This window comes from Paramormyrops kingsleyae, chromosome 9, assembly GCF_048594095.1.
Source record: "Paramormyrops kingsleyae isolate MSU_618 chromosome 9, PKINGS_0.4, whole genome shotgun sequence".
NCBI lineage: Eukaryota > Metazoa > Chordata > Actinopteri > Osteoglossiformes > Mormyridae > Paramormyrops > Paramormyrops kingsleyae.
In genome coordinates this window covers 4,429,530-4,449,650 of record NC_132805.1, presented here as the reverse complement: position 1 = coordinate 4,449,650, position 20,121 = coordinate 4,429,530, and the positions used below count along the sequence as shown (strand labels likewise).

At 41.9% G+C, this 20,121-nt stretch overlaps 2 protein-coding genes across 2 annotated transcripts in view; one reads left to right on the top strand and one right to left on the bottom strand.

Moving 5' to 3' along the window:
• The window catches only part of LOC111838402 (lamin-A), a 57,359-nt gene that overhangs the window by 27,759 nt on the left and 9,479 nt on the right, over positions 1-20,121 (bottom strand). The gene's annotated exons all lie outside the window — the stretch shown is intronic.
• On the top strand, positions 9,779-18,871 carry mex3a (mex-3 RNA binding family member A). The gene is made up of 2 exons (XM_023801345.2): positions 9,779-10,324; positions 14,057-18,871. The coding sequence occupies exons 1-2, from the start codon at positions 9,784-9,786 to the stop codon at positions 15,130-15,132; spliced, it is 1,617 nt and encodes a 538-aa protein (XP_023657113.1). The 5' UTR covers positions 9,779-9,783; the 3' UTR covers positions 15,133-18,871.

The following is a 20,121-nucleotide window of genomic DNA, read 5'->3' as shown; positions in this document are numbered from 1 at the left end:
CTCCATGGTGACATTACGATGCTGAACATGGGATTTGAACCAGGGACCTTCTGATCATAATCACAGTGACCTAACTGGGGGCTCCATGGTGACATTACCATGCTGAACATGGGATTTGAACCAGGGACCTTCTGATCATAGGCACAGTGACCTAACTGGGGGCTCCATGGTGACATTACCATGCTGAACATGGGATTTGAACCAGGGACCTTCTGATCATAGGCACAGTGACCTAACTGGGGGCTCCATGGTGACATTACCATGCTGAACATGGGATTTGAACCAGGGACCTTCTGATCATAGGCACAGTGACCTAACCTGCTGAGCTACACACCACACCCCTACATAGAAGGGCACTGTACAGATATTAAAAACACTATTTGCCAAGAATATGCCAGTAGCTTCTACTTGCACTAATACTCATCTATATGATTTTGTGAAGCAAACAATTAAACATATATTACTCTTACTTTTAGGGCAAAAGTATAATTTTCTCAGTGGGTCTCTTTATCCAGAGTAAAAATACCAGTAACTACTGGGACAAATCAGCTCCATCTCTCACTCTCATCTGTCCACTATAATATATTCCCCCTTTCCAGCTACATTCTTTCCTTTCCATCTTTCCAAGCTACAGGTCTTTAGTCGGTTAAAATCCCCCCTCCCCCCCACAGTGGATGACTGCCAAGGGGCTGGGCAGCCGGAGAGATGACTAACTCCTGTAATACTGCCGTAAGAGGGTGCAAGAGAGGAAGGTATCGCGTTTGCGTGTGTTACTCCGTGCCTTTTCAAGTAATCCATATCCTCAGTCATGAGTCATTTTCTATCCATTTCATTATGGTGCCATCATAATGGATTCTGGCGAGACACGGCCAGTCTATCATTTAAAATACTATTTAAAAAATGGTCTTGTTCTATATACTTCTGAACATTCAATCTTTCCCTGAGAGAGGGGGGAGACATTGAGTGGAAAAATGATACTATATATTTACTTTTAAATTATACTGCATTCAAAGGAATAACAGAACTCAGTTTATCTAATGCATTCATTCAGGAATCGACAAAATGTTCAACTGCATTACCTTCCAATGCGAGTCAAAGACACTCATTTGCTTAAAGTATAAATTTTAGGTTAAATAGCCTATGAAGTGTGAAAAATTTAGAAAAGGACTTGATGCCGATTTGTGAATGGCTCGCATTACATTTCTTTGAATTCCTTGAGATTTGTTGTAAAGCTTCTGCAGATAAGAGCTAGAGAAATGAAGACTGCCAACACTACTCAGACTTTGATGCATAATGTATTACAACAGATCAACAGAAATGGTGCACAGCCGAGAAGGGTCTACGGACAGCATATCTTGAAAGTCAGAAGAAAACCATAAACCAAAATGACAGACCAAAGGTTTTTTCTGTTGACTGTACAAGGCTTTTCCAATTTTTTTCCTGTTGAATGTGCTTGGCAGGCACTTCTCTTAATAACCCTGTGGCAGAATCCACACAATAAAACAGTGTTTTAAACTTTACTCCAGTAGCTAGTTTAATCCGTGGATATCTTCAGATTTAGCTAAATAAACTGCAGTTTTCTGTTATGAGAACGTCCCATTGATCCATTGTCACTGAAATTAAATACTTTCTGGATTTCTAGCATTATTAAAAAAGAAAAAAAAAAAGTACAGCAGCCATCTTGTTAGATGCTCAAGTGTTCAGTTCAAACTACACAATCCTTCTTCTGAGTATGTTTGTTACCCGGACGTTTAACTAACTGGACAATTAGCAGATAAAATGTGATATATTTAATGCATATTTTAAGTATGCTTTTGACAGCTTACAGTTTGGCATTGTCTGGGGGTTAGTGTATGGTCATTTTATGGAAGTTCAACATCGCCATCATGTGGCACATTAAAAATATGACATATCATACACAGGAAAAGTATATTACATATAAAACATGTCTTTTTCTGAAGACTAAAGAAGTTCGATAGAGGGCTTAAGAGAAAAACATAACTAAAGCAACACAGCTCATCAACACAATCACAGATACAGCATGTACATTTTTACTCCTAGAATGATTCTATTTTAGTTTAAGAAAATAAAACGTTTATAATAATGATGACAGCAAAGTGATTATAGTAAGAAATATTACATGTCAGATTACATGCTTTAATTGCATTAAAGTTAACCTTGCCATACTGAAAGGCATAATGTATATACCCGAAACAAATAATAAAAAAACGAATAATATTGTCATAGTGCGGGCATTGTGAAGCCTGTAGATAAAACGTGCCAGGGGAACTAAGTTCACGGAATTCTTTACAATACTCTAACGAATGTGCCAACAGCGACACCTCGTGGAAGAAGCTGCACACGGCCTCGCATTGTTGTTCATCTTGAATCGGAAATGCAGTACACGGCAGCAGCAAAACTATTCAAGTACAAACAATTCAAGTGTAATTTTAATTTGATTATCGGATTAGTTAAAATGTCAATAATTAACATGAATACATTTCTGTATGTAAAAAAAAAAATCACACTTTTTAATCTTTTGATAATTAATTCAAATGCAATGAATATAGATATGGTCGATGCAGCAAATAAGGTAATTTAAATAAATTTTCAAAAATAAAAATAAATTCTTTTTTAAACCCCCACTTTACATATGTCTATTCTTCAGAACACAAAAACATACTTGCATGATCCGGCACTGACACTCAATACTTATAAGTACTTCATTATTTGACAGGCGAGAACACTCCAAAGAGAGGAAAAAATCATCCATCCAACACAAACACCCTCCCCCTCATCAAGAATCATTGCTGAAGTATCATTTCTGGCACACATTCAACAATCTTCATTACAGCTATCCAATTTAACTGATAATGCTGTTTTTTTTTAAATATCAAGAACGCCTGATATTTTTTAGTAGTTTAAATCGACGTGTTTTTTTTCAACAATGTAATTCTGTAAGATGGCCACTGAGGGTCTTTTAGCTCCAGTGTCTAACTTAGGCATTTGATATTTTCTTGGTGATGTCCTGCCTATGAACCATTATCTTTGATGTTTACATAATAGTACGTTAGTCACTGCAGAGGAGTAAATCAACAGTTTCCCTCTCGGTGACAAACGCAACATCAATTATCCATCAATTAAGTAAATTAACAACATTTCACAATGAGCATTAAAAAAAACATTTACTCAGTTGCCTCTTGGTTGAATCTGGTTTTTAACCAATCAGAATGCCTTTGTGAGGAACAGATAGCCAGGTAGAGCCGTAAGCTGAGACTGTGACTCACCCGCAAGGTGTGCGGCTGGGTGTTTACCGCCTCATCTGTGACGGATGGGTTATTAGCAACTCTCAGTGCTGTAGAGGGAGGGTGAGGAATGACCTAATAGCTAAGAAAAGCCATGAAGTCATAAGCACCTGACTCCAATTCCCAGCGGGCAGTCGCACTCCTCGTTGCTTCCGAGCACTTGTTTGTGCGTGACTGTGTGGATGTGCGTCGAATCACATCTGCTGAATAAAAGGGGGGGAAAAAACCATGGCAGGCAGGGGCTTCTCCAGTTTCTTTTTCTCGACTACCTTTCAATTAGGGTGGGGCAATGGCTTCAATTAGTGTCTGTCCCTTCCTTAAATACTAGCGGCCGTATTTGTGTACAGCTCCAGTTCACTCACTCACACAGCTTCCATTACCGAAACATCAGGCACAAAGACTATTATTTAAGTTTGTTTTGCTATTTAGGGAAACAAAAATAACAATATCAACAACAACAAGGAAATGAACAGAACATAGTTTTTTCTTTGAAGCCATTTATGCCTGACTTCTGGTAAAAGCTGGAAATCCTTTATACACCCTTCCTTCGGTGTTTAGGTGCACAGAAAAATAGTAGAAGATTTTATGAAATCTGCATTGGCTAAGGTATTTCAGGATACAAAGCTGTTCTTATTCACAAAGGAAAAAGCCTTACAGTAAATTCCACAACATCCCCTGGGGACGAGAAACCATATATTGTGGATAAAATACTGTTATATTTCAGACACCAGATATACCAGAACATAATATAAACAGGAACAGGCAATGAGCAGCATAAGCATTAAAAAAAGTGGACAAGTAACCATATTCCAAGAGAAATCCAGGAGTTCCATCCTCTGTCTCATGCTTGGGCAACAGGGAAATGATTCAGTTGGTGACTGAAACTGTTCAGGACTTAAGAAATTTACAAACGAGAGGGGGCCATTCGGCCCATCAAGCTCGTTTGGGGAGAACTAATAGCTCAGAGTTGTTAAAATATTATCTAGCTCTGATTTAAAGGAACCCAGGGTTTTAGCTTCCACTACACTAGCAGGAAGACTATTCCATACTCTGACTACACGCTGTGTAAAGAAGTGCTTCCTCAAATTTGTTTTAAAATGTTCTCCCGCCAGAGAACATGGTATATCAACAACAACAATAAGAATCATCGTTATCATCCCAATGTTTTCTAGATAGGCCTATATTAATTTGTACTAGGAGTGCGCGATATTACGATATATATCGGATGGCGAAATAAAAACGTCTATCGTTTCGTCGTTTATTTCGTGGTGTTGCTAAATACACTGTTTAGGGCAAAACAAATCTTATTTGCATGATCTTCAATGTGTTGCAGTGTGGCACTTGTATGGACGTTTTTATTGGATTATATTAATGGAATTAACCCACAGAAGACAATCCACAAATATGTACCATGATCCACAAATGTCCACGACGATATGTTTTTTTAAACCTGTGTCGTGTAAAATCATATCCACAAAAGGCGGAAAGATTTGTGTAAATGAAACGTGTTTTGCACATTGCAGCTGGGCTATTGAACGTAAAGTGCACACACACAAACATTGAAATATATCACAAAGATTAAAACAATACTACAGTCAAACAACTGCAAATAAAGCTAACTTTAAGGCGGTGTTGGAGTTAAGGTTTAAACTCGAACCCGCTTACTGGAGTATTTCGGTATAGATTGTCGTTTCCATACATAGCCTACATCATCAAGTGGGAATACTAGGGAGGCCTATATCCGAAAGTGGTTTCAGCTTTAAACCTTCACTATGACACCGCGGTAAAGTTAACTGAACATTCAGTTAATTTTAATTAATATTTCAATGTTTGTTCGTGCAATAGCCTAGCTTTCTTGTTTACTGGAACTGGTGGTGAATGGACACAATTAATAAAAACGTATAGAAAAGTTAGATGGAGTGCATTGTCCCCCATAGTTTAATGCTTAAAGCACACTTAACTGGACATGTCTATCGTTTAGCTTCATACTTATTAGTCCACTAATTCTATCTTTTGTACTTTAAATGGACACAGAACAATTATTAGTAGCGGGAAAGTATTTGCTTACCGAGACTGATCTGTAGAAAAAAAATCACAAATATATCACTATCCACAAATATGTCTGTTTTGTTTGTATTGCATAAAATAATATCCCCAAAAATACATGGCGATTTGTACACCTGAAATGGGGGTTGCGTATTTGTGGCTCACTTATCTTTCTGTGGATCATGGGACTTTTTGTGACCTTTTTATTTGCGATTTTCGTCCAATTCGTACAGCAGCTGATCTGAAGTAAAAAAAAAACCACACAAATATGAGGTGTAGTCATGACATATATATCTTATCGGGATATGAAATTTTGGTCATATAGCACCGACCCAATTTCTACAGTCATTGAAATTAATGTATAAAAAGCACGTTTAAGAAAAAGAAAAAAAAAAAGATTATTTGATGAAGTAAGAAAGAAGTAAAAATGTGGGACGGTTGAGACATGGATGGTGTCCTAGGAGTAGTGACTGCATTGCACCCTCTCTGCTAACACCTCCTTCACCAAGCAGCCTCCACGATTTTGGGGAAGCAGAAATATCATGTCCATGCCAGCAAGATATTAGGAGACATTATTCGAGTAATTGTACTAGGAGGCTTAAGTCATCCCTCTGAACTTAAGGAACCCATGAACATACACATTTTTATCATTATTGTCACTGTGGGACCATCGCTAACCTAGTGACTCTATGTATGAAAACTAGGATGACGCTCTTCTACATACCAACCGTGCAAAGGCAACAATGCAAAACAGGCAGGCGAGTGACGGATCTGCACTGGGTGTCGTCAGTCAAACATCCACGACAGATGTATGCTAACAGGATGTACCCCCTCACAAACAGATGGTCAGATTAATGGAAAGCTAGAAAAAGGGGGGAAAAAAGACAAGGAAAGATAAAAGGACATTCATAAATAGGCCTGAAACACACAAACGAATTGGGGTGGAGGAGGTAACATTATCCATTATCTATACTCTTCATTGATTGGTGCGAGGCTCTTTGCTGATACCATTAGCAGAGGGACATGACCTCTTGGGCAGTCTGTGGCTATGAACCTGGCTCTGTTCCAGAGCCTGCCCTGGGGCCACCTCCATCATCCTTAAGGCTCCCAACCTCATCCCTCAGTCATCATGGCTGGTGGATGCAGAAAGGGTTAACTCTGCCGTACCCAGCTCCGATTCCCTGGTACACGCCAGCTACATGCAGGGGAACCCCACCCTAATTAATGCCCAGGGAATGAGTCTAGACAATGATCATGTACACCTGAACTGGCCACTCTGTGACGTCATCCGCCAACCGATACCCACCAATCGGTGTGAATGAAATATATTTTAACGAGTAAACATTACAGATTTAAAAATGTTATGCTGGACTCAGCAGCCAAACAAGGCTGCATGTTATACACAAAATTTTGGAATAAAACATATAAATGCTCAAAAAGACGCTACTAAAAAGATTAAGTAGATGGTCAATCTACAAGAACTCCACAAATGCAACGTGATTCAGCAATAGCTAACTTCATCATTAAGAGAAAAATGGATTTCTGGTACTTTGAAGAGGACATTTTTCCCTGCACTTCAGCACATCAGTTTTAACACAAATAACCTTCAAAAAGCAATGTTATAGAGTACAGTTACGAGGCAAAAAGCAATGTTATAGAGTACAGTTATGAGGCAATGGCGTAACAAGGTATGGAGGCATGCTGTTAGAACTGCTCATGCTAATTCGCCTTTCCTTCAGCAGTTTTATGTGATAATGTGAAAGCTAAAGAGCTTTGCAAAACCAATTTCAGCTAAGAGCACACATACACCACTCTGCTAGTCATGAACCCAAATTTATGTAAAAAAAAAAAAAAAAAAGTCCTGACTGTTCAACCACAATTTTGAAGTCAGGCCAAATATAGATGCATTTCAATTGTTTGTTATGCATTTAAAGTGAAACCAACCATTTCATAAATTTTTATTTCTTTTTTAATAGAATTTCATAACAGATCCGACGCACAAAAAAACCGTTATGATGCTCAGGCTACTGAGACTCTGAAGTACTGAAATGCAATGAAGCTATTTGCCCCATTGCATGAGACGTGCTTAAATGCGACGAAAAGCCACCTGTCCGTTATCATGTAAACATCCTAATGGGTTTAACGATAACAACAGTCGGCCTGATGCTCTTTTCCGTGGCGTCTGCTTTTCTTCATTTCGAACCCGGTGTAAATAGGAATGCTGCCCGTCCATCCATCTTCAAACCACTAAGCCGGTCCAGCGTCACAGCGGAGGCCTGGAGCACATCCCAGGCGGCGTAGGGCACGAGACGGGGAAACACCCAGCACTGGCTGCCAGTCCATCACAGGGCACAGCGAGCTCGTACGTTACGGCCAAGGTGCATGTCTATGGACTGTGGCGGGAAACCCAAGCACCTGCAGGGCCTCTCACACAGCGGCGGCAAGTATCAACCCCTCAACCCCAGAGTTATGGGACAACATTGGGGATGCTAGCCATAGCCTTAGTTTCTTTGTTTTAAACCCGAGAGCGGTAAAAAGAAATCATATATTTAAAAAAAGAGGGGGTATTTGGTCCATAGAATAATATGGCTCGTCTGATTAATGTGTTAATTGACTTTCTGCATTTGTATTTACATTACACACATTCGCAAATTATATATTTATGTCTCTGGGTGTTTCCCAGAAGAAAAAAATATATAATTTTCACTTTCTCCAACATCTTCAGAGGAGAAAATATGTATATTGGCAAGCAAGTTCAGCTTTAAATATATTTAATTACCTTTTATAGTCTGGACCTTTAACCGAAGTAGAACAGAACAGGCCAGAGTTCAGCTGTCATTGGACTAGAGAAATGCTTAAAATGATCAACTTGATCATGGGAAATAGTGGGTAGGATGTTGCTGTAACCCAATTATTCAAAGCTCCTTCAGTAAGAAAAATACATGTATATCTGAAATCGGTACAGGCGGTAAAAGAACCATTACAGAATCGTTCAGTACGAGAAAATTCCACTAAATCACCAAATCCAATCCTTACCCACTCTGCCGGACTCATCGAAAGAAGTCTTCTCAAAACGTGGCTGGTTGTTGATTAAACGAACGGCAGCCTCTTTCCAAAAGAAAAAAAACGGGCACAGTGCTCATTTACAGTACTGATGCCCCCCCCCCCCCCCCCCCCCCCCACCGCGCACCCACATGGTATGCATAGCCTGTTACTGTACATCTTACAAATTACTTTCTGCTGGTGCGCAACAATACTGTTCTTTTTTATTTGATCTACCAAATAATACACTGCTCAAAAATAACTTATGTAGTTACTCATGCTCTGAAAAGAATGATAAATTATTATTACCTTTTTGCATGTTGTGTTGCTTACGTTGCACTTTGCTGGATATATCGTTAGCTGAAATTGGAATATGATATGCAACACATTAAGATTCTTGGGAGCGTGCTACATTACGAAACGTTTATCGGTTTGTATGAAATGTTCGTGTTCTTCCAAAAACGCTGGTATCCACGTTTACTATAGAAACTAGAAACACTTCTTCATACCAGGCTGGAGGCTGATCGGTCACGACGTGAATATTACGTGTGCTTATTAACATTATTTTAAGAATAAATAAGTAGCCTACTGCTGCAATGGTACCGCACCCCCCTCCTCCCTTCCCGTCTTTGCGGTCCCGCTCGCATCTCCGCATAACGGCGACCCGCCGCAACCTCCGCACGGCTACCGAGGTGGGCGGGACCCGGCGCTATTACCCCCAGACACGTTTCCAGCACCACTAACACGGCCCATTAAAATATCTGCAAGCGTGTGTTAATTATTTGGATGCCTTTTACCAATCAGGATCAAATGCTTGCCGAATATAATAATCTAAAGTAAACAGAGAAAATTAAAAACAATTCACGTGGATCATCAGAACGACCCAAGTCCATTAATGTTTAGTCGAACAGTCAGCCGGGATCGTTATGGAGTCGGTGTTAGCGTGGCAGGCATCTACAACGAAGAAAACTTGGTTTCCAAATCCAGCGCACTTCCGCATCCACATCCAAGTCCACACGGAGAAAAACACTTGCCACCCCCTTCATGTTTACCAAATTATTTTTTTTACATTTTTAGATGACTGTATTTTATGAAATTCCAAATGAGCAAAATCTGCAACGCAAAACGCAATCTTTTTTTAAATTGGAAAAACCGAAGCATGAAAAATGAAGCGCAAAATTTTGCCGTTACCTAGTGTTTTGGGAACATTACAGTCTGTGGTGCTGAAGAAGGCGGCTCACATGTCTAAGCGAGGAGGGGACGATAGGAACCAGACGGGGTGGAGCAAAACATTGCCTTAGCCCCTCGTCGTGCAGACAGTCTTACGTCCCGATTGCCCTGAACGGATAGAGAAAGAGAAGGGTAGCGGGTGGAAAGAAGGGGCTGGTTCATGGGAGGGACTACTGGAAAGGGGGAATCGGAGGAAGGAGGGGCCGGGGAGGCGGCACTGGTGCTGTTGCTCCAGTCTCTTTCCCTGTCTTTGTCTCATACTCTTTTGTTAGCCATGCCTAGCCTGCTGGTTCTAGCAGGGATCATGGAGAAAAATGGGGGCTACGGCGCTGATCTAGCCGGCTCCGGCTTCGGAAGTGAAGGGCTTCTTGTGCCGCCCGACGACGACGAAGATGACTCCCGTGCTTTGAGAGTCGCGCTGGGCCAGTTGTCTCTGCTGGGTCTAGGGGAGACCGAGGACGGCGGTGGGGCTCCTGCATCAGGAACACAAGACCGGAGTAACAACAACAATAACCACCACAACAACCACATCAACAGCGTTGGAGGAGGTGGCGGTGACAATGGGCTTCTGCAAGGAAAAAACAAGTTGTGTGCCTTGTATGACGGCTCTACTGCTGAAACTAAAGGACGCGGCAGTAATATAACCGAATGCGTCCCTGTCCCCAGTTCTGAACATGTGGCCGAAATAGTGGGGAGACAAGGTAATGACAACGTTGAAATTTCAATTTAAACTTCACGTAAATCTCGTATTTAGATGTTCTGATAGTTTTCTTTACATCACTCGTGAGTCTTGACTTGTCTGATGCTATTTATTACAGAAAAGGGAGTGGTTTTTTTGTTTCGTTTGTTCAATTCCTCTGAGACGCACTCTTACCGGAGCCGTAGTGATTTAGTTGTGCACAAACAAACATCGCTAAAGGAATTAAAGAGAATGTCTGGCATTTGCGTGCAGATTAAAGCTCGCCGTGCTTTTTACCAGCCCTTGGTGTGGAAGCGGTGCGCTGCTGTCTCAGCGCGCGCGGCTTCCAGCGCTCCACGCGTCCTTTTGTCATGCCTGCGCGCGACACTTCGCGAGCGCTCCGAGTGCCGCCGCCGACCCAAAAGATGCGACCGTGAAACGTTATCAGTGACCACGGTCCCGCACGGCGCTGTCACCGGCGGCGGCTTTTTAACACTTTTCGAAAACTATCGGCGTTGGAAACTTGTTCGTCGCTGTGCCTCTGCGGAGCTTTCATTGTGTTCACCTTGCCTCAGTGACTTTCGGACAATAGCGTGCATGTGCTGCCGCTCAACGAGTCCGCAACTCGTGTTTAAGTGCATTGGTGGTTGCAAGTGATCAAAATCGACGTGTTTGATCAAAGTGTATTTGATAGCAACTGTCAGCCACTGTCTGACAAAGGGCTGGGGGTGGTGTGTCGGGGGCGCTTGTCAGCTGATGCTCCTCCGATATGTCTGTTAACTGGACGTATGACTTCTCAGACTACTCTGCTGGTGAAGTGAATGCCTAGCGATCGCATTATTTTGCTTAACACTCCTTTGCCCACTTAAACTGAACTTGTATGGCACTCCTACACAACTTAGACCGCAGAAATGCCTTAAGCCTGCCAGAAGGTTCATTTCACAGGCACAAAGCAGGATTATTGGTAATATTTTTGAGACTGACCCCTAAAAAGTAAAGTGGGGCAAACACTGCTTTGTAGTTGAGTTCGGATGGATGACCATTGTTGACAGGTTTTTACCGTGGCCTTATGGAGAAAAGAGAGGTAATGAAGGGGTGGGGGCTGACGGTTGCTATATTCAAAGGGTGTCACACCCAGTCATTCAATGCGACGGCATGCCCCCCTGCCTCCCACTACCCAACTGTCAACCAGCTATGGGTTCTTTCACAGGAGAATGGATCTGTTCATTAACTGGCTCGAAAATAAAACACCGACTGTTGAAGACTTCCCCTCTTTTTGTCGCTTTTTGTCACACCTCCCTGCGCAGCACTTATTGTCAGGTTCCTCCGAAGTGTAAGCTTGAATTTTAATGGAGTAACAGCAGACGGCCGTGGGGTGGAACCACAAACCGCGGCGACGGAGAAGTGCTGATTTGCGGGATTCCGGGGGAGCTCCGTATCGCCGTGCCTTTTAGCGCCTTTCTCACATTCGGCTCCCTAAATGCCGCGGTTGTCATCGAGTTAAGCGCGCTTTGGCCGTGGCGTTACTGCGAAAGATGGCTTGTGTCTTATTGTTTCCTTGAGGACTCTCTCTGTCACACTATACAAGGCGTTTACCTTAGAATCCAGCTGGTTTGAACAGTAGAAATGTGTTGAAGGAATATGTGCGCAAACTGCATGTTTACTCCCAACAAGGCAAGCAAATCAATGTATTTTTTTAAGATAACAATTAAACTGAAACTATTGTTCGGTTTATATAATACACAGTAATTGAAATAGCATATATATATATATATATATATATATATATATATATATATATATATATATATATATATATATATATATATATATATATATATATATATATTGATCAATTGATCCAAAGAATTTTTAAATCACTGCACAGGTACCCACTTTGTATGACTTGCACACAGGACCGTTACTAGGGCTGTTTCATCCCTCTTCAAATAAATATACACTGATTAGTTTAAATAGTCTGTTCTCATTCATTTTCATTAAAATCAGACCCCCCCCCCCCTAGTGATGCTCCTGGTAGTACATTTTCTGGAAAAATAATTACAGAGTCAAACAAATGCAAATACTTGTATTTTTTTCAATGAACACACACAATACTTTTAAACATGACTGGGGCTGTCCATGACAGTGCCTTAGAATAAATTAACTGGAGTCCTGTCCAATTTTTCTAAGGGTGTTACCACGAATAGCCAAAAATGATTCAATGACTAAAAAAAAAAGTTTTTTTTTCTGTTGTCAAAACAGCATATGAATATAGTGACATGTGACACTATAATCATGTTTAAACAGCTATTTCTAAAAAGTAAAGCTGCAGTCTTTGGCTAATAGTTTTTGCATTATGTACTGTATAGGTACAGAGTAAGCACACAGTAGCCCATACTGTGAAAATACACACATAAAACGGAACACCAATCTGTATATCAGTAAACCAAAGCAGTATTTCATCCTGTAGCAGTAATCTACATGAATTGGGCTTGTTTCTTTGCCCTCATTATCATGCAGTTTTTGGTGGGGGGGGGGGGGGTATGAAAGGAGATACACTGAGTGTCATGGGCTGTATCCCCATTGTGAGCAATAATTATCACTTTCTTCATGGACATTTTGACCGAAATGTAGGGTCAAGGCTAGAAGAGGACACAGAGTCGACTGCCAAAACAGATACACACCAGCGTTTTGTTTACATCGTGACCCAAGATATATGATGTGTAATTCATGTGAAGCCAGCTACCTGCCTACGTTTGCTCGACAGAAAGTTTAAGCCCAGCATGCTTGTCAGGCTGGTTGCAGGACAAACTGGGACGGCAGGGCAGTTATTCAGGTCTTTGTGATGATCATTATAGCTTTTCTGCTTAAGCACATGCAGACCGGCACTGTGACGCCCCACAATGGGAAACAATGTTACTTTGAATCTCCACTCTATAGGCACGAAGTAAAAAAATGTTACTCCCTTGATTACTGGTTACATTTCTCTCAATGCTGGTGCTCTGTTGTTACTAATGGTGTGCTGATGTTTTACACCTTTCGGCCAAGCAGCATTTCAGTCAGCTTCTCCCAAATTACTCCAAACTGAGTATCATAACATATTCTTCTTCGAACACTTATATAATAACAGATTATGAAGGTACATGGAAAGGCATTCTGACTGTGGGTGTGAAAGAGACAATGTAACAAAGCAACCTTACAAAAAATGTCCAAGGGGCTGTAGTTATTAGGTAATGTAATAACAATCAGTGGATTTCACAGCTGATGAAGCCTAAAACAGACCATCAAAACTTTAAATTTGAATAGACTTGAATAGTAAGTCACAGTATTCCAAAATGACACTGTAAATACAGAACAAAATAAACCACATATCATTATTAGTGTGATCTTTAAAATGTCATTATTACTGTCAGTAGATTATGAAATATTGGGTTTGACTGTTATTTGTGTAATAAAATATTATTTTCATTAACACCCAGTTTTCACATATTAAGTGTCTCCTACCTTATCTGAAAATTAAGGTTATAATGAACCGAAATTTTGATGAGGGTGCTAAATTGTGTCAGGGGGTTATGAAAAATTTTATATATGATGAGATGATGGACAGATTTAGGACAGAATCTCCGCCAGGTCCTCTGATCCTGTTACCGAATGATGTTCCTGCCTAGTATCTCTCAAGGCTCCCGCTTCCAAAAAAACGCAAAGATCTTGAGCCGGATTCCATTACAACATCTCTTGTCTCTCTCTTTCGCAGGTTGCAAGATCAAAGCCCTGCGTGCCAAGACCAACACCTACATCAAGACCCCGGTGCGCGGGGAAGAGCCCGTCTTCCTCATCACGGGCCGTAAAGAAGACGTGGCATTGGCCCGACGCGAGATCATCTCCGCTGCTGAGCACTTCTCCATGCTCCGGGCCTCGCGCAACAAGCTGGGCGTGTCCTTCAGCGCTTCCCCGCCCACACCCCTGCCCGGCCAGACCACCATCCAGGTCCGGGTGCCGTACCGCGTGGTGGGGCTGGTTGTGGGACCCAAGGGCTCCACCATCAAGCGCATCCAGCAGCAGACCTGCACCTACATCGTCACGCCGAGCCGCGACCGTGACCCCGTCTTCGAGATCACCGGCTCGCCCGGTAACGCTGAGCGGGCCCGCGAGGAGATCGAGGCTCACATCGCCTTCCGCACGGGCGGCCTGCACGACCTCAACAACGAGAACGACTGCCTGGGACCCGACGGCAGCGGCGGTAACGGCGGCCTCGAGAGCCGGCTGCAGCAGGTGTGGGGCCCCGGGGGGGGGCAGCGCAAGCCTCTCACCAGCAGCTACCGCCAGAACTTTCCGGACGCACTCGGGAATGGGGGAGGTGGAGGCATGTATGGCAAAAGCGACTTTGCCAACCCCGGCGAGAAGCCGTGCCCGTTTTTTGCCTCGGAGGAAGCCCAGTGTTGGGGAGACCCCGACTACCCTAAGCAGGTGGCATATTACGCCCAACAGCGTTCCAAAAGCTTTGGCGGCCTGCCTCTGCCCTTAACCAGGCTCTCGCCAAGCCTCCCCGAGTCCTGTGGGGGGCTGTCCCACGCCCAGGCGCGCCGCGCCCACAGCGAGCCCATCTCGGCGAGCCCCGCCTTCTCCGGCCGCCTGCCCGTGCCAGACTCGCCGCCCGCCGCCGCCCGGGACTGCATGACCTGCTTCGAGAGCAAGGTGACGGCTGCGCTGGTGCCCTGCGGCCACAACCTCTTCTGCATGGAATGCGCCATCCGCATCTGCGAGCTCAGCCACCCGGAGTGCCCTGTCTGCCACACCCTGGTCACGCAGGCCATCCGGATATTTTCCTAAAGCGCGTCTTTTCTGCATCCTGCTTTTTAATCATCCTTTTTATCGATGTGTTTTTCTATGGTTATTATAATTAAGTATGATTTTATTCCAGAAAATATAAAATTGAGCAAGCAGATATTTTAGCAAGGCACTGCTTGGTTTACAAAAAGTATATGAAATACATTTTTTAAATATATATTTTATAAAATTTTGTTTATAACAAAACAATAGTACTTAGCATTTCTTGTAGGTTTTTTATCTTTCGTTTGTTTTTTGTTATTTTTTTTGGTGCTGCTGATTTTTGTTGAAACATTATTGGGGAAGAGAATGTGAAATTCGTAACTTTTTTTTGTTTGCTTTTGTTTTATTATGAAGTGGCTCTAAAAGGCGCAGTGGAGGCCGCAGGTGCAGAGTGAGTGGCAGCGTCTTGGGTGATACGACCCGCCCCGGCGATCTGGCGGGTTGGCGGGTTTTGTTCTACGGAGAACGGCAACTGTCAGGGGCAAATGGCTGACAGCCTTGTCAGTTTGCAATTAGAGGAAATCACGAGCTCTAGGCTTACCGAGGCTCGTTAACACGATGATGTGCGTTTCCCTGGTGTTGAGTAGCCATTTGGTTTATGACAAAGAACGTCCATGAGGGTCCAGGGGGTGTTCTTCAGTGACCTCTCCCATGTGTTTTTTTTTTTACACAACTGACACTAAATATTATATCCCCCCCCCCAACAAAAACACCCGGAAAAACACACACAGTAAAAGTATACAATCTGCCGATAGAAAATGAGCATTAATTAGTGGAATTGGGGAAACAGCCATTGACAGTCAGCCTTCGTAGGGTCTTCAGAGGGTCTGCTTAAACGAGCTTTCCGTCCCAGAGCAGAAACATTATCCAAACACACCTCCCAGAACTCTTTCCTGAATCCCCAGTGATGCAGCAGAACTCCCCAGGACCAAAACACCTGCTGACGATTGGAGATTTCTGCTACGGTCCTTATACAGCAGGTGTCGCATTGCAAGTTCAACATGCGACCCCCAAGTTCAAATGGACGCCCCCCTCCCCCCCCCCCCCCGTATTTTTTGGAGAATCTCTTTCACCTAGTGCTCGATCACACGCTGCACAGTTTATACTGAATGCCACAATGGCAACAATGCGTTACCGCTAGCAGAGCCCATATTGTCTGCGATCCGGAGCCCAGCAGGGTCTGGACACGGTCCACTCCATGAATAATTGATGAGCGGCGAAACGACCGAGTCCAGGTGCAGACTGCAGGGGGGTTGGCGGCGGGGGGGGTGGGGGGACCTGATGCCGTCAAGGGGAACGGGAAATGGGAGAGGGGTCCGTCCTGGGGGTGCAAATGTATTCCACAGTAGGTCAATGGTAGCCACCCCTCTCCCCCCTCTTGCACAGGCACAGGAGGCTGGCGGGTGGGGGGGCTGGGGGCAAGCAGGACCCCTCCCTCTGTTGTTGCTCAGGGCTGATCCCAAAGGGGTAGTAAGGCCTCCTTTGTCCCATGATGCAGACGATTCAGAGAAAGAAAACAACTGTTCACAGCTAAGGGGGGGAAATCAGGGAAATCTCGCCCTTTTGAAAGTCTTCTTAAAGTCTTTTTTTTCTACGGATGCAACTTTTTGAACATTCCCAAAACTATTTCCTTTAAATGAAGTAATAACTGATGAAATACAAAGGGGGGAAAAATAACCCAATTAGCTATAATTAGGTAACAAAACAATCTAAATTCTGACTTTCCTGGAAGTTCGGACAAAAGGATAGAACAAGTGTGGACAGAAGTTTCCGTTTGGTCTCCCGGTGTACCGTGTCAGCCTTGTGCAGCCGGCTCTCAAAGCCACTGCTGTGATGCAAGCGGCCTGAGCCAATGGCAGTCTAGCCGTGAGCTCTGACATGAATCGGACGATTCTAATTGACAGGGACGCCTTGGAGACGCCCCGGAGACGCCCTGTTCAGCCACCATTCATGTTGAATCAAATTACACACCCTCTGCTCGCCTGCTAGCCAGCTGGGAGATATGGGGAAGGGGGGCATTCAGGCTGCTGTCGATTCAGAAACGAGCATATTTTTCTTAGCGACAGTCGCTTGCAGGAATTAAAAAAAAAAAAAAGAGGTGGGGGGGGGTGAGCCAAACGGATTTTGTTTTTGTTGAAGGGCTCATGCAGACCCTTTGGAGATTCTGTGAGCTGGTGCATGACACTGTAACACAATCGCATCGTCAACCAAAATACGCTCGTGGTGACCCGGCTGAAACAGGCCAGTAGGAAGGAAGACTGAAAAACAAATATCCTGCTCATTCTCTAAATAATTAATTATATCAATTCTGCACTTCTGAAAAAAAGACACACATCTACCATAGGTAAATGTCTGTTTTAAAATATTCCCATTTTTTTTTCATACAGAAGAGTGGTATCAAGTACATTGAACACATCAGGCACAAAACTGCATTTTTCTTTGAACTTTAGTCATCAGCAGGATTTAAGAGTAAATCTGGCACTGCATTTCAATAACAAATTCAAGTTTTTCTTTTTGCTGCAGTACTTTAAGGCTGATTCTGCTAAAACAAATGCTAAATCACTCTTACATATTTGTAATCACTGCTGGATTAAAAAAATAAAACACATTAAAACTACAAACCGATTAGTGAACGACAGCCAAAGTTGAGTGCCGCTGACTCATATAAATGAAGGAAATGAAATCTGCGAACAGCTAGGAGGGGCAGAATCTGAGATTTAATTTTGACTTTCTGACTGAACAAGAAATCTAAAATGCACCTTATTATTTTAGGAACCAACCGCTGACAGTGAATAGGAACCTACGAGTTCGCGGTTGACGCCGTTACAGAAGTTCTAGAATTCACTCTGCGTTATTCCACGTGAGGAGACATACGCTGAACTGGGTTGGAGTCGAGACTGATTAGCAAGCTAATGAAATAGCGACTTCATTAGGCTTTGCAGACACACCATAATATGCAGGCTCTCGAGTACATGGTACGAGAAAAGTCCCCTACAGGGGCGGTAACTTTGTTCTTCTGGATTAGGGTAAATGTACTAGACTCATTCTCATTTCTGCCAATATATGCATGAAAGGTGTCTGCGTGTTTTTCATACATACTTTTAATTTTTGCACAGTCACAGGTAACCTTCTAATTACCTTCAGACCACTGGCAGAGTGAACAGCTAATCTGACTGATTAAACACACAGCATCACCTGAAGCCAAAGGCCTAGCAGGAAACAGTTCTGTGATTGGGCGATGAAAGTCATTGGGACAACACTGCTTGGTTTGCTCGCACTTCTGAATAAAACGAAATCGCCAGTTAAGATATTTAAGAATCGTGTTTCCGTATTATATTTTGACCCATGTTTAGAAAAATATTAAATAAAATGTTATTTTTATATATTTATGAAATCCCATTAAAATTACTGCTTTAATTTATTTAGGTTCTTTATATCAAAAAGCAATAAACAAATTCAAATGTGTTTTATTAAGCACAGGGCGAGGCATTCAAGTTTAAGTTTGTATAGTGGGACTAAAGATTACTTTGATGCATAGATCAGGATTGCATCAAGGCAATTATTACCTCTTAAACAATATAACTACTTTAAAGCAGAATAAGTAATGACAATTACCAAACCTCATTTTGCGAATGACTGGTTGGGGGGACCTTTTACAGATTTATATGCATTACTCCTAAATTTGCACCACAACCTTAACATTTAGACTCGTCTAAATGTTAAGGTTGTGGGTCGTATATATATATACATATATATATATATATATATATACATATATATATATATATATATATATATATATATACACACACACACATACATTGTATATATTAGAACCATTTAAGAAATGGCTATTAAAAATACAAGATCACGAAGTAACAATGAATAAGTAAGCAAAATGTCTGTAAAACTGAACCAACCAATCTCTACAAAATACAGTTTGGTACTTTATGGTACTCTATTTACCCTAAGTACTATTTTTAACAAATAAAAATAAAGTCTGATTTTACATACATACACTATTGTTTTACTGGAAATATATATATATAGTAGAATACTCCTTTCCATTTTTACATTATTGCAATGCTACTTCAGATTAGGAATTATACAAAAAGAGCCTGATATATTCAATATTACAATGTATAGCTTTTAAATAAGGCTATTAAATGAGTGGTTTTTAAGGTACTAAAACATCCATAGTAAAGAACGTCTGTACATTACATAGCATACAACTCTGTTGCCACATCCGTTGATCATTATTGCACTGTAAAATACAGCATCTAATTGTGATGTGAGACCAGGCAGGTTTGTAAATGGCCTGTAAGACGCGGAATCGCTCCTGTAGAGAAGAATGTTTGCAAAGCAGGTGGAACACAGAAAGTGTGATGTAGATTTTAATGCCACAGCTGGCGGTTACTGAAAGATTTCTCCCCCTCTGAATTTATCAAAGACTTTCACCTTATTGTGGCCAGTGGTGTTTATATTATTAAAGTATTGAGACAAACGTAGCATTTATCAAATATTAAGCATGCTGCATTTACTTGTATTTAGGGTAAAAGATTTATTGGAAAAGTTACCATAAGCATATTATAAGAATTATATTTCAGTGTTTTAAACTCAATTTAAAATATTTTTTGTAGCTGATTTATTACAGTGTTTTATGATTCCTTTACATTATTCTTATAAGTTTATATAAAACGCCCTTGGTTGCATACCTAGATTAAATGTTAATAATGGTAGCCAAAGATTGAAATGCTAGAGATTTTTTAAGTATAATTTTAGTCTTTCCTACTAATGTACTTTATCCAAAGTACGGCGCTGTAATTCTTTATTGTAATTGATTGGATTAATGTGGTTTGTCCAGGCTTTCCGTCAGTCATGGAAATTTGCCATGAAGACCACTCCAAGCAGTCACTTTCCAATTCTGCCATCTCAGATCAACTGTGGAGTATTTTGCTTCCGACCAATCAAAACAGGGGTGATGAGTTG